The 15,029-nt window shown below is 32.5% G+C and overlaps 1 protein-coding gene across 1 annotated transcript in view; it reads left to right on the top strand.

Annotated features, from left to right (window-relative positions):
* The first annotated feature begins 3,298 nt into the window (after window positions 1-3,298).
* Window positions 3,299-15,029, top strand: part of LOC130441253 (glycine receptor subunit alpha-2) — a 32,494-nt gene continuing 20,763 nt past the window's right edge. Inside the window, exons 1-3 of the mRNA XM_056774840.1 lie at window positions 3,299-3,441; window positions 8,775-8,855; window positions 11,709-11,783. Coding sequence (XP_056630818.1) covers window positions 8,791-8,855; window positions 11,709-11,783 — 140 coding nt within the window. The 5' untranslated portion in view covers window positions 3,299-3,441; window positions 8,775-8,790. The remainder of the gene's footprint in view (window positions 3,442-8,774; window positions 8,856-11,708; window positions 11,784-15,029) is intronic.

Below are 15,029 nucleotides of genomic sequence, written 5' to 3' on the forward strand. Positions count from 1 at the left end.
ATATTCCATATCGCTGCTATATAATTAATCTCATTATGATTTCACTTTCCATTTCATTATTTATTCATTACTAATCCATCTCTTATAGTCTGTGATGCAATTTTGATTATTATTAGCTCTATTTGTTGTCATTATTATACTTATTTCCATAAATAGCTAATAACTGGTCTTATCTTCATTTATTAAGATTTATTCTTCTTCTAATGACTAGTAATGGTTTAAGTGCAAGCAAAAATATTAACAGCCGCAAAGATGAACAAAGAAACACTTAAAAAGAACAAGCTGGTGAAACCAAATGATAAAAATATGGCGGTATAAACCCATCCAAATAAAGAAAGAGAAGCTAAAGATGATTATGATAGAAAGAGAAGCTTGAGGTTTGAAATAATATGAGACAAGAGAAAAAGAATCATGAGATTTGAAGAGCAGTTGAAGTAATGTATATAAGTTCTTAAGACAAATGAAGATATTGAGAGAAAATGAAAGAAAAAAAATTGAAGCAGTGGGAACTATGAGTAATCAATTACGAAGAGGGAAGGTAGAAATAAAAACGTAGATCAATTTAATTCCCAAACACAAGGTGAAAAGGTGAACATAAAATTAGAACAGCATAAAATTAGCAGAGAAGAAGTAGAAAGAAATTAGTAGGCTTCAGAAATGATGGAATTGCTGGTACAATAAGGAAAAAATGGATTTATGAAATATGCAAAGAGGCAAAAAAATAAAGAATATTGATTGATTGTGGAAATAATAATACCAATTATTAGAGAAATTAGAAAGCTACCAGGCGCAATCTGATAGTTATGCTTTAATACTATATTCAGGTTATGTTGTATTGCTAGCAAACATTAGAAACAAGATGCAGAAGTTAGGGGACTACAGAACTAGAAAACATGAAAATGGAAGTGAATACAGTTGTATGGATATCTAGAAATTATAATGACAGAAGATGAGAAAATGAAAACAGAAATAAGAAATGAGAAGAATGAATCAACGAAATTGTGATAATACACGTTTAATAAGACCCTACTAGGATATTAGGATATGTAGATATGGACATGAAAGTAAAAATTAAGATTATACACCTTGAAAATATAGTGGAAAAAACAAAATATTGTATTGACACATTTAGAAAATAGAAAGAGACAGACTTACAAGTAGTATAAGGAGAAGATGTGAACCAAGAAGAAAATAAATAGAAGAAATGGCAGGGATAAAGACAAGATAAATTAAGAAGTAGAAAAGGAGAGTTGTGGAAATAGAATATAATATCATAAGGTAGACCGAGAAGGAAGTACAAAGACGCAATAGGGAAGATTAAGATGGGAGAAAACCTTAGATCAAACAGGAATATTAGCAAGGCACAAGACGAAATAGAAATATTGGGTACCAGAGGAGCCGGAATCCTCGTTGGTATAAAAAAGTCGAAGAGAACATCTTTGTTGATGTTCTACTTAACATGGATTATTGAGCAATAGACTCAATTCCTCTTGAATATCCTAATTTCTATTTGTTCTATTATATCTACGTGAATTATCATTTCTGAATTCATGTGAATCTTTGTTTTTTTTCTTTCTTCTCTATGTACATACGTAGTGCAGTTAAGTTAAATTTGAATCTGACTTATATTAAAATGATCCTGGCCACAAAAATAATATCTCGCAGGATAGTCAAAACGACCGACACCTTCAAACCATTTTTGTTGTATATTCGAATTTCTTGACATCATAAAAAAATCTTTATCAAGTGTTTTAGTCGTGGTAATTTTACATCCTGGTACAAAACATATTCAAGCAAGCTAGACACAACTTATCAAATGGAGTAAAAATTAACAGTAAATTTATAAATACAATCAGATGATACAATTGTATTGTGTGACGACTTGAATGGACTGCAATGCCTTTTAGACACCATTGATAGAGTGAGAAGAGAGATGGATCTAAACATTATCTGTTCTAAAACAAAATATATGGGATTTAGTAGCTTGCCGTACCATAGCACACAGCTACAGGTAAAAGGATAAACGATTCAAAGAGTGTCCAGTTTCAAATATCTTAATTTCTGCATTACTGAGCAGCTGGATCCCGATAAGGAAATAAAATGTAGGATTGAGGTAGCTCGTACAACATTTTTTAAAATAAGGTCACTCTTCTCTAATGATAATTCAAAATTTCAACTCTGGAAACGGATGATCAAATGTTACATATCCTAAAGATACCGTGGACAACTATGTAAAAAAACGATGCAGTCCAAGTCTTCAACCGAGCAAATGCGGTTGTTGGATAACATTATCGAGAAGGATATTCGAGAGAGAGGATTGGAAGAAGATCTTTGGGAAGATCGAGAAAAATGGAAACTGGGAATCGGAAGACGGCGAAGAACGTTTTAACCCGATTAATATATATGGATAACATTAAATGCAGGAAAATAACTTATTTGAGACACATAATGGGTGTGAGCCGGTTTAATATTGATTATGATGGGTAAAGTTGAAGGTCGTAGAGGAATTGGGAGAAAACAAACCTCTTGGTTGAATAATATTAGAGAATGGACTGGGATAAGAGAAAAAGAACAGTTTTCTAGACTAGCTCAAGATAGAGTGAGTTTTACCATGCTGATCGTCAATGTTAAGGGAAATTGATACGGCTCGCTAGGAAGAAGGTACAAAACACGATTTATATACCATTTTTGAGATTAATTAAAGCTTAATAAAAATTTTTGTATATTTTATTTTAAATATCGATCAAAAAATTGAAAAAATATATAATAAAAGTTGTATATAAACCATCCAATACGATTTTTTTCAAGCCATTCCCTATTAAATGAATACAGTCTTGATTGAGAGCTGAATACAAAATACGAGAATATAAAGAAATCATTAATATATTAAAAATGTAAAGAAGAATGTCAAATATTTTAAACAAAAAGTAATATATCTTTCTGTGTTTGCAAAAATTTCAATTATGTTGAAATGAGTCATAAAGCTGAAGAACATTCGTTATTAGTCACTAACGTAATCATCAAGATTGAATGATTGTTTCATCAAATGTACTAGTTACCCGTTTAGTGTGCCTTGTATTTATTACATGAAATTTTAAAAATAGAGCATCTTGAAACGTGCTTAATTTATGATAATGGTAAGTTCTCTAATGAATTTAACTCTAGAAAGTCCTTATCCCTATTTTGTATCATCCCCATAATTCAGAAAATTCTTACAAACGAGCGCGCGCTAATATAGGTACAATTCACGCCACTCTCAGCTTCTGGGTACAAAAAAGTATAAGTAGACCTAAAGCATGTCAAATATTCAGTTCATACATATTCGTTAAAGGAATAATCCGCTAGAGTGCGCACTATTGGCACCCTTAACAATACTCGTTAAAAATTGAATGTTCGAAAAATATTATATTGAGTTCGTTGGTGAAGGAAAAGGACGAATTGGTAAGTTATTGTTTTTAATAAAGCTTTAACGAAATTAGATGTGTTCCCAAAATTTTCTAATAAACTTGAGTCATGTATAGATTAAGAAAATGCTGTTAGTTGAATAAGACAAATAAATTCATTTGTCTAATTCAAAAAATTTCTATTGTAAAAGATTTTGATATCATATTAATGAATTGGACTTTCGAAATTTCGCATAATTTTCTGTAGACATATGTAACATCTGAATATCCATTTTATATTGTCAACTTCTATAGTGAGAGATGTGCCAATTTTCTTGTTGCATCGATCTAATCAACAAGGCTAAATACTCTTCTCAAGTGATTGAATGAAAATAAAGTCTAATTTTCAGTTACAGACCATTATCCATTTCTGTAGAGTTTCATAAAACATGAAATATATAAATTGATCAAAGAAACAACATTCTGCGTTATCTCACTTAAATAAGGCAGGCAAAATAAAATAAGGCAGTATATAAAATACCAGGAAAAACTACTTATATATATACTATGAACAAAAAAATATAATGTAGCCATTGGGATAAGGAAAAAGGTTTAATTGAATAGAAAATTCTACATTTCTACTACTCTGGTGCTGGAGATGGGGAAAGTATGGAATAAAATTTATAGTAATATCCAAATAAAAGGACATTATAGAATAATTTAATTCAATAAATGAGGGACTATCTTTTCTAAGGATTTAAACAAAATCGATTTTATAATAGTCCGTCAAAGGAAAAAAAATTGAAGGAGCGCTGATATTAATTGCAAAGCATGATAGAATAATGTTGATGAACAACTCTAGCGCACAAATTAAGAGGATTCCTTAGATCAAATAGCTGGTAAACACGTTATCAATGATAAAACTAATAACAATGGACATTTATACAACCTGGTAGCCGCACCAGATTTACACAATAAATCAAAAACTTACAACACAAAACGAGCGAAAAATCAACGATAAAAGATGTATGAACATTAGAAGAGAGATAACGCTGATTCTTATTATAATGTAGTAGTGCCTTTTTTGAACAAAATATCACAAAGCAAAAAACGTATGAAATGATATAAATTAAAGTTATCAAATAAAAGCAAAAAGAAAGAATAAGCGAAGCGAATAGATATAAAAAAATAGGTGTGTGAAAAAAGAATTGGAAAATATTAAAGACTATCATCTACTGAAAGCCGAGAAAAAATAAGGAAAGGAGGAGAGGTGGCCCAAAACATAGTTATATAATGAGGAATACCAACAAGAAGTGAAAACAAAGACGGTAAAAGCAAGGTAAGATATCAAAAATATTAAGAGATGAGAAAATATGCAAATAAACAATTAGAAAAACAAAAATAGATTGGAAATGTTAGATATTAAGATATACAGGAAAATAGTCTAAGTAAAAACACAGAAGCATTTTATACGAGAATGAATGTAGGAACAGAACCAAGTTGAAGATATCTGAAAAGAACATTTCCAATAATAGTAAACGGAAGATATAGAATATACAGTTAAAAATAATGAAGCTGAAGAGAATGAGAAGGAAGTAACAGAGGAAACAATCAATTAGATAATTGGTGAGGTTTCTTGCATGGTTAAAATATAATTAATGCCAATTAGGCAGATGGTCGATTCAATCGATTCAAACAATAGGAAAATGGTGACGAGGGCTATGAAGAACCAACGGAGAAACATAATGGAAAGTGAATCCACAAAAATGTGAGCAGAAGGCTAAAAATGAATTTGAAGAAATTAAAAAATCATGAGATATGTGTAGAAATTCGAAAAGAGACAAATATAGGATACTACCATTTTGAAAACGCACAAAATTTCTTATATCAAATTAATATTAAACAACAGCAGGGAAAGACAATCAGGAATAAAAGAAATATATTAGGAGCTATTCAAACAAATTATACAATAAAAACACAAAGAGTGAGGCACAGAGTAGCCTTATCAATTCTATAGAAGGATCAAGAAGGAAGAAAAAGAAAGGAAAGGCTTAGATCTATGTGGTTAGGGATGTAAAAAAAAACCTGAGTGAGTTGGAAATTGAACGATGAAAAGCATTGAGAAAATTATCGTATAAGTTTCGTACTCTTCTCTGAAATATACTCTTCTGTCAAACTATACTCACATTTTCACCCACATTTTTATAGCAGCATATAATTGCTGTTTCAGCAAATTATTTTTAATGGAACGAAGTTTTCTTAGTGATCCCTGTATGTGTCTTTTTGTCTAGATTAGTTTGAGAAGTTTGTTGTGGTTGAGTGTCTACTCAAGAATACCTCTTGCACGTAAATTTGGAATTATTTTTAAATATTTTTATAGTTCATCTTTTTACGGTACTATTCTGATTCACAACTTAATTTCCAACGAACATGGGTTTTCTTGGATTTAATGTTTTCTCTTTTGTGTGACTGAAATTAATATGAGTTGATATTTATCAATAATTTTCCTCCCGTTTTCCCTGTATTATTGCCTTTTCCAAGAATTGTATGTAGAATTTCGTGCAACTAATATATATTTTTTTATTTGCTCCCATGTAATATCTATAGTTTTAAGCCAGATAAAGCTAGGTATATCCGACGTTTTTACATAAAGTAGATTTGAAATATTAAATATGATTAATTTGGGGCTTTTACCCGTCTAAACTTCTCTGTAAATAAAACTGGTCTGTAATGAAAAATGAACGAAAAGTAAACAAGTTGCGAATAATAAAAAAAGAACTTTTTCTAATCTTTCAACGATATATCGGATCGTAGCAGTCGTCGGCACTATGACATTGTGAAACTTTTTGTTTCTTCGTAATATTAATTTATATTATTACACATCTACATAAAAACTATTCATAATCATTTTTACTGTAAACATTTGGCAAAACTTTTTTGCGTTTCTTTTTCATTATTTACGAATCTTTGACCCACTGTAACTGTCTTTATAGGTTCTCTTACTGCTTTTTTTCGTTGTGAGTGCAACTTTTAATCAGTTATCTCCTTCCTCTTTTCTGTTTAAAAAGAGTTCTACGGACACGTCTCTCTACTGTCATTATGATTGTAGCGCCTATTCTTTTCTTAGTGTCTTTATATGGTGGTAGATTACAGCTGAACATACTCAAGCTTTCACTTTTTATTAGTTAGTTTCTCATGACCCATATATATCCATGTTTTTTCCACAAAATATCGTCCTTTTCGATATTTCAATTATATTTTTAGTTTTTTATGTAACTTTTCAGGATAAGTAACCGAAAAAGGACTTTTGGTCCTTTGCTGTTCAACTTAAATTAAAAAATCCTGTAACTTCAGTGATCATTCTTGACATCTATTGTAACCCTTAGGTACTAAAATCTGTTCACTTTCCCTTAACTATATATTTTGCAATGGTCTAATAGTAACTTCTTTCATCGCGTTTATTGTACTTTGCTTCATCCAATACATTCTGTTTTTTGTGTTTATTAAAACAAATTTGAAATATGAAAATGAGCTAGTGATTTAAAAATTATGAAACTCTCAAAATTTTGAATTTCATAGATTGAAGGAATTTGAAATCCCATAATACGCACTACTTGAACTATAAAAATAACAATGTATTGGAAACTCTAAACAAATAGCTGCTGAGTCATATAGGCAAATACCAAGATATAGGGAAAAATTATAAGCTCTCTAACGTCGAAACAAAGTTTGCTCCTGTGTATTGAGTGTATACTACTAACAGGATTCCGATTACAGCTTAATTTCAATCTTGAAATCATTGAAGCACGGCTCTTGGTACTAGATAATCACGATGGATTGACCGTTTGAAATTCAATCAGCAAAAAATGGATCTAGTAGATCTCTTTTGATCTGCTAGTCCAGAAAAATGCTTAATTTCAAACACATAGTCCACTATAACGTTATATTAGAACAGAAAAGGACCACAACAGGTATTTAACATAAACTTTTCCGAACACTAGTTAAACACCTAGGTCTCCATAGCTTAATCTCACTACCTAATAGAATATTCGCAGGTATCTTTCCTAAAAAACGTTCATTTCTTGTTCGACAGCCTTGCTTTTTTCTGAAAAACAAACTCATGCCTGATACAATTAGTAACACATTGGGGTTCAATTATTTATTTCATGATACTAAAATCAAAAATGTTGTACAAATTTGACGTTTTAATTATTACTTGGCCAGTTTCCTTGTCTCTACTGGCGTGCGCTACTTTAATTTCAATATCTTCGTAGGTTTTGACGAACCGCTCAAAATATTCAATAGCAGCGTGTCATGTAGACAAAAGCATGTGACGGGGCAATAGCTTACCTACTCTCATTCCAATATTCCAACTAAGTTACTGAAAACTCAACTATTTCAAATCAACACTTTGGCTGATGGATTATATATTTAATCAACGAATGTTGTATAATGTACCCATTATACGTCTGTTTGCCCGACCTTAATAATACTCATTAATCACTGCCGTGATTAATGAATCATCAATCAGATGCTTTCTTGATTTAGCCGTATCACGAGTATAATGTTTTGCTACAAAAATTGGGTTTTTAAAATTTTCACATCTAAAACGCTGCTAAATATTTTCAATTTAGTTCTGTAGACAAAAATCAAAAGTAAATTTTCCTAGACCAACCTTGGACCCTAGTTTTCTGCAGTTATAATGTACAGAGCATTAATATTGAGCTATCAGAGACATATAGAATGTATGTCGGATATGTCCTTCTCAACGAACTATGGTTTTTAAATCAATGTCTTTATAAATTCTTTCAAAAACCTTTTCACTCAAACATGTTAGTATTATTGTATGCTTAGAATTCTCAGTATTTTAATATTTCATGTCAAATTTTATGACACACTACCAGCTGCTGATCAAAAAACTAATACTTGGATTTTTGTGTTGATTATTATCAAATAATATATTGAATAGAATATTTATTAGAATAAAATAATAATGTCTTTAATAATGTAACAAAATTTTCCTGCAAACAAAAATATTATTTGGTTAGGTCGTGTATAAAGTATAGTATTCTAATCGCATATAATGAGTTTTTATTTACTCAGTGTACTTCACCTCATGAATCATAACCTAATTTATACACTAGTGAATAATATACTATTTACCGTTTGTAATAGAGAGGTTCAACATTGTAGATTTTCAAGTCCTAAGTAAGTGAAATATAGGAATTTCCGGAATGTCTGATATAAAACTCATTGAATAAAAAATTGAATTGAAAATTAACTTTGATAAATAAATAGTAACTGCAATTAAAGTCATCAATTTCAGCTTTGTTTTTCAGAATAAAAAAAAATAATTTAAAAAAATGTGTCAGTTAATATTTTTTTTTTCAGGAATCTTTATTCTAATATGAAAAGTCTGTCGGCAATTATTTTTCTTCTCAGTATGCACGACTCCATCGACGCTGATATATCGTAAGTATAACGGCCCATTTAAAAACCTAACAGTCCACTCGTCATCGCTGTTATCAAGTGCGTTAACCGTTTCCACCAAATGAAAATAATTGAAACGCGTAGAAGCTTTTATGTTTACCTTCAGTCCTTGGAGACGATAACTTGGTTATCGAAAAATGCGTCAGACAGTGTAATTGTGAGTGTTCGTGTAGTAGTTGCTTCAACAGTGTGTTTAGTATGGATATCAACAATGGTCCAGAAATTTCAACTTAAGTAACAGTCCTGTCGGTTTACTGTCGCCTTAATAGACACTTGAAGTTCATCTACTACTAAGTTCCACATAAGTTGGGATGCAACACGCCATTATGGACATCCCCTGTTACCAGTAATAGAAATGTTGTTTTGCCCTACTTTCATTTTTGCTGTTCTAGTAGATAGTAGTTAAGCCATATATCTGGAGGTTTTTCTACCTACTCCTCTCGCGTCTTGACAGGCTCATGTGAAGTACTGTCAAAGGCGCCTTCTAATTCTAAGAAAGCAAATACTGTGTTTTATTTATTAGTTAGAGTATTCTGAATTCCGTTCGTCAATTTTACCAGTGCAGCTTCCGTCGATTTACTTGTTTAGTGTACATATTGACAAAGATGGAGGGGTTTCCACTTCAGAATCTCTGTTTTAATGTAGTTGTCAAAAGCTTTATCCATTGCTTTGAAGAAAAACGATGTGAGGCTCATTGTTGTGAAAGATTTGTTATGTGAGACATCTTTCTTTTCTACTTTTGGTACGAAAGTACTTTGTCCTTCTCCAAGGCTCTAGATTGCTTATACTGAAGCGAATAATATGTGGATTCCTTCCGGTCCTCTTTAAAGAGAGGCTCGGAAGATTTCGTCCACTCCGGGCGACTTGAACGGTTAAAAGGTGTTTATAGCCCATTTTATTGTGCACTGCTGTATACGTGCTTATCTTTGGCAACAGATTCTCTCGTACTTTTGCTGTTTCTCATTTTTTTTCTGCGGCCAAACTGCTGCTCCTTTGAAACTGTGTTCTTAGCAAGAGCCATGCTTTGTTCTCCTTGCCTTCCTTGAAGCTGCCATCAGTGCCATGGTTTTATAGAGTTCACCCTTCGCCAAGACCTTGTGAAATCTTGCCTTGCAGAATCTTATCAAACTTGGTCGCTTTGCTTTTTTGATTTCTTCATTGCAGGCAGTGAGTTTCCTGGTGTAGCTCTGCCAGTCCTCAAAACACTTGTAGAAGAGGTGCCGTATCTCAGATCTTAACGTGTGCAGATGATCTTTCCACCAGAGAGCATCGCTGCTTCTTTTGCGATTTTGTATAGAACAACTCTATTTGTATGCATAGAGTATTGCTTCACTTACTTCTTTGAGATCTCACCCCAGATTCAGTTGGTGTATAGGCGTTCTGGTCTGCATGGCCATCAAGTTATACTATAGATAGGTGTTGTATGCTTCCCAATCAGTTGTCTTTGGATTTCTACTGAGTTCTGGACCAGTGTAATTGGTCTCTAGTCTGAACATGATTATTGTTTGATCAGAGAGATACGGCTCATTCGATAACCTCTAGTTTTTTACGCGATCTTGAAGGTTCGATGTACTCAATGTTATGCATAAAACATCCTCCCTCACCCTAGCTACGAATGTTGCTGTGTTCCCTACATTATGTATGTAAAACTTATTATTTAGAATATATATTCTAAGAGTTTCTCACCTCTACCATTTCCTTGCTTTCTCTCTAGAGTATTGGCAGCTTCTTCCTCTGACAGTACAGCATTGCTTTTCGTTTTGTTGGCGCTACAGGCTCGTTTCCATCCAAGTAGTAGTAAACTATTTCAGAAATTCCGAGAGACAAAGATAATTTCGTCAGGGTACGTAAATTCAACACGTGTGTTTCACGTATTGTTCTTTAACGGCATCCTCATTACTTGTACATTCAATTTCCATTGGGGCCTCAGAGGTTGATTACCCAGACTGCTCGTCTATACCACACTTGAATTTAAGCTCCAATTCGCCCCTTGGCTCTTGTTTCTTCCGGTGTACGCCCTTTGCTGTAGCGATACAATCAGCATCCTGCTCCACTGAGTCCACGCCTCGGTGGTTCGTCTCTGCCTCCCGGTTGGCCCGGTTCCAGCCTGTTTTTCTTACGCCTTGTGGAAGAGGCAGATTGCTTATCTCTCTTTCTCTTTCTCGTGAGGTATTCTCACTAAAGAGGTGGATAGCTTCTAAGGCATTGCGGTACGCCCCCGCTGCTTTTCGTTTTTCTTAAGTTTTTTGCCTGTAATAATGCTTGTTCCTACGAGTAGCGAGGGAAGCATTGGTCCACTCCAGCTAAGCCCTGCATGCTGTATCAAGGTTTGAATGCTGACCCTCAACTATGGCCACGATGGCTGACAACTTGGATTCGGAGGATGTCAATCACCACCACAAAAAGGGTTCGTTTCCATGCCAATGACATTCCTATCGCACAAACAGCAATGAAGGAAATTGGTAGTAATAAATAAAAATATTTCAGAATATTACTCCAATGGGATAATCTCTTTCAATTAATTCCGCATGTTGATAATGCACATGACTTTTTTAGTAGAAAGTATTCAGGGTTTGAAAGAAATTCAATATTTTCTCCATTTATGATAATAGAACCTCATTATTTAAAAAAAATGTTCTGAAAAAAGAGTTCTGAGTCAATATCAAGGTTGTAATTGTGTGACTATGAGTGTGAGTGAAATAACCATTAAAAAACCCTGTTTACATTGTTGTATATTTGTGATATGGCTCCAGAAATAAAAGGGTTTTGGAAATATTTGGGGCTTACGTTCCTATAGCTCTAATGTACAGAATTCATCTTCATTATTTTTTTTAGATTGTGTCCTCTTGATATTTATCCGCAAAAAATACCGGATAGAGAGAGGATGGAACAGGATAAAGAAGAGTTAGCGTAAGTATATTGGGAGTGAACAAATTTAAGCCATCATTAGCAACTGCGTCAAGAGTTTAGGCACGTCGTTTGTCATTTTACACCACCAAATAAGAATCTTAGAATTCCAAATTTTAGTAAAATATCGATTTGGATGGGCTTTATATATAAGTAACAATATCATAGAATGACCATATTTTTGCTCGACATCTTTATTCTGATTTACAAGCCCTTCTTACTTACAGAATATTTCCAGAGTGAACAGAAATGATGTGAAATATTTTTATAAAGTAACGGTAGTTGATAATTTATCGATTTTTTTTATCAAGAAAATGTTGAATATTTGTTATAACAAATAATTCTGGCCATCGGTTTAAGTCGATTCGAAGTATATATCTAGTTAGCTATTCCAAAATACGATTGCGTCCTTTTTAAACAGTAACCTTTATACTGTGTTTCATAATATTTTAAATTACCAGTAAAACTGTCAACATCAGATAATAATCTTCTAGTTACATACTAAAAAATTAGTAGGTTTGTCTGTCATTGGTTGTCTCTAAGTGTCAATAAGTGTTTCTCATTTTCATTATAGAAAGGTATTTATTGTAATTGAATACTAAAATTTAACTATCTTCACGGAGCAAGAAAGAAAACCAATTTTTGTGAGGAGAGACAATATATATTTCTTATATATATATATATACCAAAATTCCAGTTTGGAAGAATGTGAGCTTAACTACCCTGAAACTGGCTTCCAAAACAGCATTCTGTAGGAAAATCTCTACATCTTTCACAACATGATTTTATGTAAGACTAATCTGTGTCACAAAGTAAAGATAATACAAGAATTATCTAAAGATCATCATAACAGGAGAAAATTATGTTAGGTTAAGTTAAGTAAGTTGAGGTTAATTCTTCTGCTGATATATTTACACATAACTGCCAAAAAGTAGGTTTACGCGGGAAATGAGTAAAGCCTTTTTTGTAGAGATTTTTATGAGCTTCAGTTTTTGTTTGAAAATAAAATCAATACTTTCGAAGATATTTCGTGAAATTGTGAGAAAGTTAAGGTGGCTGGGGGTAAACGTAGCTTTGTCGGTAAAACAGGATTTAAGGACTATCTTCTGTAATCAAGGATAAATTTTGCAAACTATTTCAGAGACTTCATCTTTTTGGAGATTTATCCATTTATTTTCAAGTAACGGTGCATCATGTACAAGTAATTCTAGTTTTCTTATGCAAATGGTCAGAATTATTTGAAAAAAACGTAACAGAAATTTATATAGAGTTTTATGTATGGAAGCCTCAATTATCTCAGAAACAGCTTGGGCAATTTTTTAAAATTTTTGTGGACAAGGGTCTTGTGATACAGGTATTATGAAGGTATCTACATTGTTGTCAGATCTTTCCTTTTAACGGAAAAATAATGATCCTTGCTGTTTCAAAGGATCACCCTTTAAATTTAGTGCCCTCAGAAATCCTTAAGAAATACTAATAATTTTTACACATTCAACCCACCTCACGCCATACCATCCCACGTGGGACGATTTAAAATTCACAGATGTAGCCGACGAGTGTTATACGTGTGAATGCCCATCTCTTGCCTTTGTATGCCAGTCTAAGGAAAAGTTCCCTTACATTACATTTACTCGAAATGCAATAAGTGTTGTTAATAGAAAAAGTGCGGCAATATTATTTCTTATATAATATACATTCTGTACAATATGGAGATCAGAATATTATAGAATAAAATGTGAGTGTTGTCACGGGGAGTGTTACAAATGTATACAGAACAACGTACCACGTGAGCTGACGTCGCATGGCCTGGGGTGGCGTGGCGTAGCGTGACGTGACGCTACTGGGTTTCAATCTCTAATGTTCTAGATAATTAATCGCATTTTAATGTAAGAGTTGTTACACAACTTTTCCGTCGACCGCCCATTTTTCTAAAGTGGAGAAAAATATTTGAAACTTTTATTTTATTTATTAATCATTATTTTAATATTTATGATTATTTATGATTATAGACGAAATATTACAATTATTAAAACTGGATGGATGCACATTAAATCTAGATACCCCGAAAAACAAAGGCAAACTACAAAATGATTTATTAGATTCTTTTTTAAATATATCTTTGTTACTAAAAACAGGTTGTCAGAAGTATGTGTTCTTTGTCTTTTGACTTCTTCAGTATATATTTAATTTTTTGAATGTAGTGTTGATTTAAGCATTGTGTATTCTTTACCAGAAACTTCTGTAATATCTGAGAGATTAACACTCTCTGAAATTTCTTGGGAGAATCAACAATAATCACTACCAAATTTCAGGGACTGGTGTTCTGAAAATTTGTTGCATGGGTTTTCCGAAATGCTCGTTTCAGCTAAAATAATTTCGGTTTTCTGAAACTCGCAAGCCTCGTTATTTTAAACGAAATTCTATGGATTTTATTAAATTTTTGGAATTTACGCGAAATTTCAATATAACTTCATATAAGGCATCGTATGCCTAAAGTCCACCATTTTTTAATTATTTCACATTTTCGAAATTTTTGGCCCTCCACTAAAAAAATTATATTTCTAAGTTTGGGTTACTTAGGTCTAATATTTTTGGGATTTGGACAAATAACACTTACTGCTTTCAAAATTTGTGAAGACCTTGACAAAAATTTATAGAGAGTGTTCAGAAAATGGTGCCGAATTTTTCAATTGAATTTCACGCTTTAAATTAAGGAGATTCGTTAGTAAATTCAAATATCTAAAATTAATGGTTCTGATGGAAACTTGAAAAAACTGAAATGCTTATGGTTTTTAATTATCGGTTGTCTGGAGAGACCAAAAAAAAACAAAAAAAAAGCTAACATACCAACAAACAAACAATGAAAATAGCGTTTAAGTGTTGCAAAAGTGTCCCGTTTAGGATTTATCAATTAAGATTATTTCAATTTGGTGGTAATATAGGGTGAATGTGATAGGGTTATTAAAGGAGCCTGCGATACTTTCCGTTTGCGATATCCGGATAGACCACGACCCACCCCTGATACACTTACGCGACTCATTCATAATCGTAAAAACCACGGTCAGTTTGTTGCACCGTGCTGCAAATTGAAACCTGTCGTAGACAATGAAGCTAATGAAATTATAGTCTTGAGATACTTCAGATCGTATTCTGAAAATTCTTTAACTAATGCGGAAAGAGATTTGGGAATATCAGAGATAAGTATTCACAGGTTTCTTAAAAAACAAAAGTTCTATCCGTATTGAATCT

The sequence above is a fragment of the Diorhabda sublineata genome, chromosome 3 (assembly GCF_026230105.1).
Source record: "Diorhabda sublineata isolate icDioSubl1.1 chromosome 3, icDioSubl1.1, whole genome shotgun sequence".
Taxonomy (NCBI): Eukaryota; Metazoa; Arthropoda; class Insecta; order Coleoptera; family Chrysomelidae; genus Diorhabda; species Diorhabda sublineata.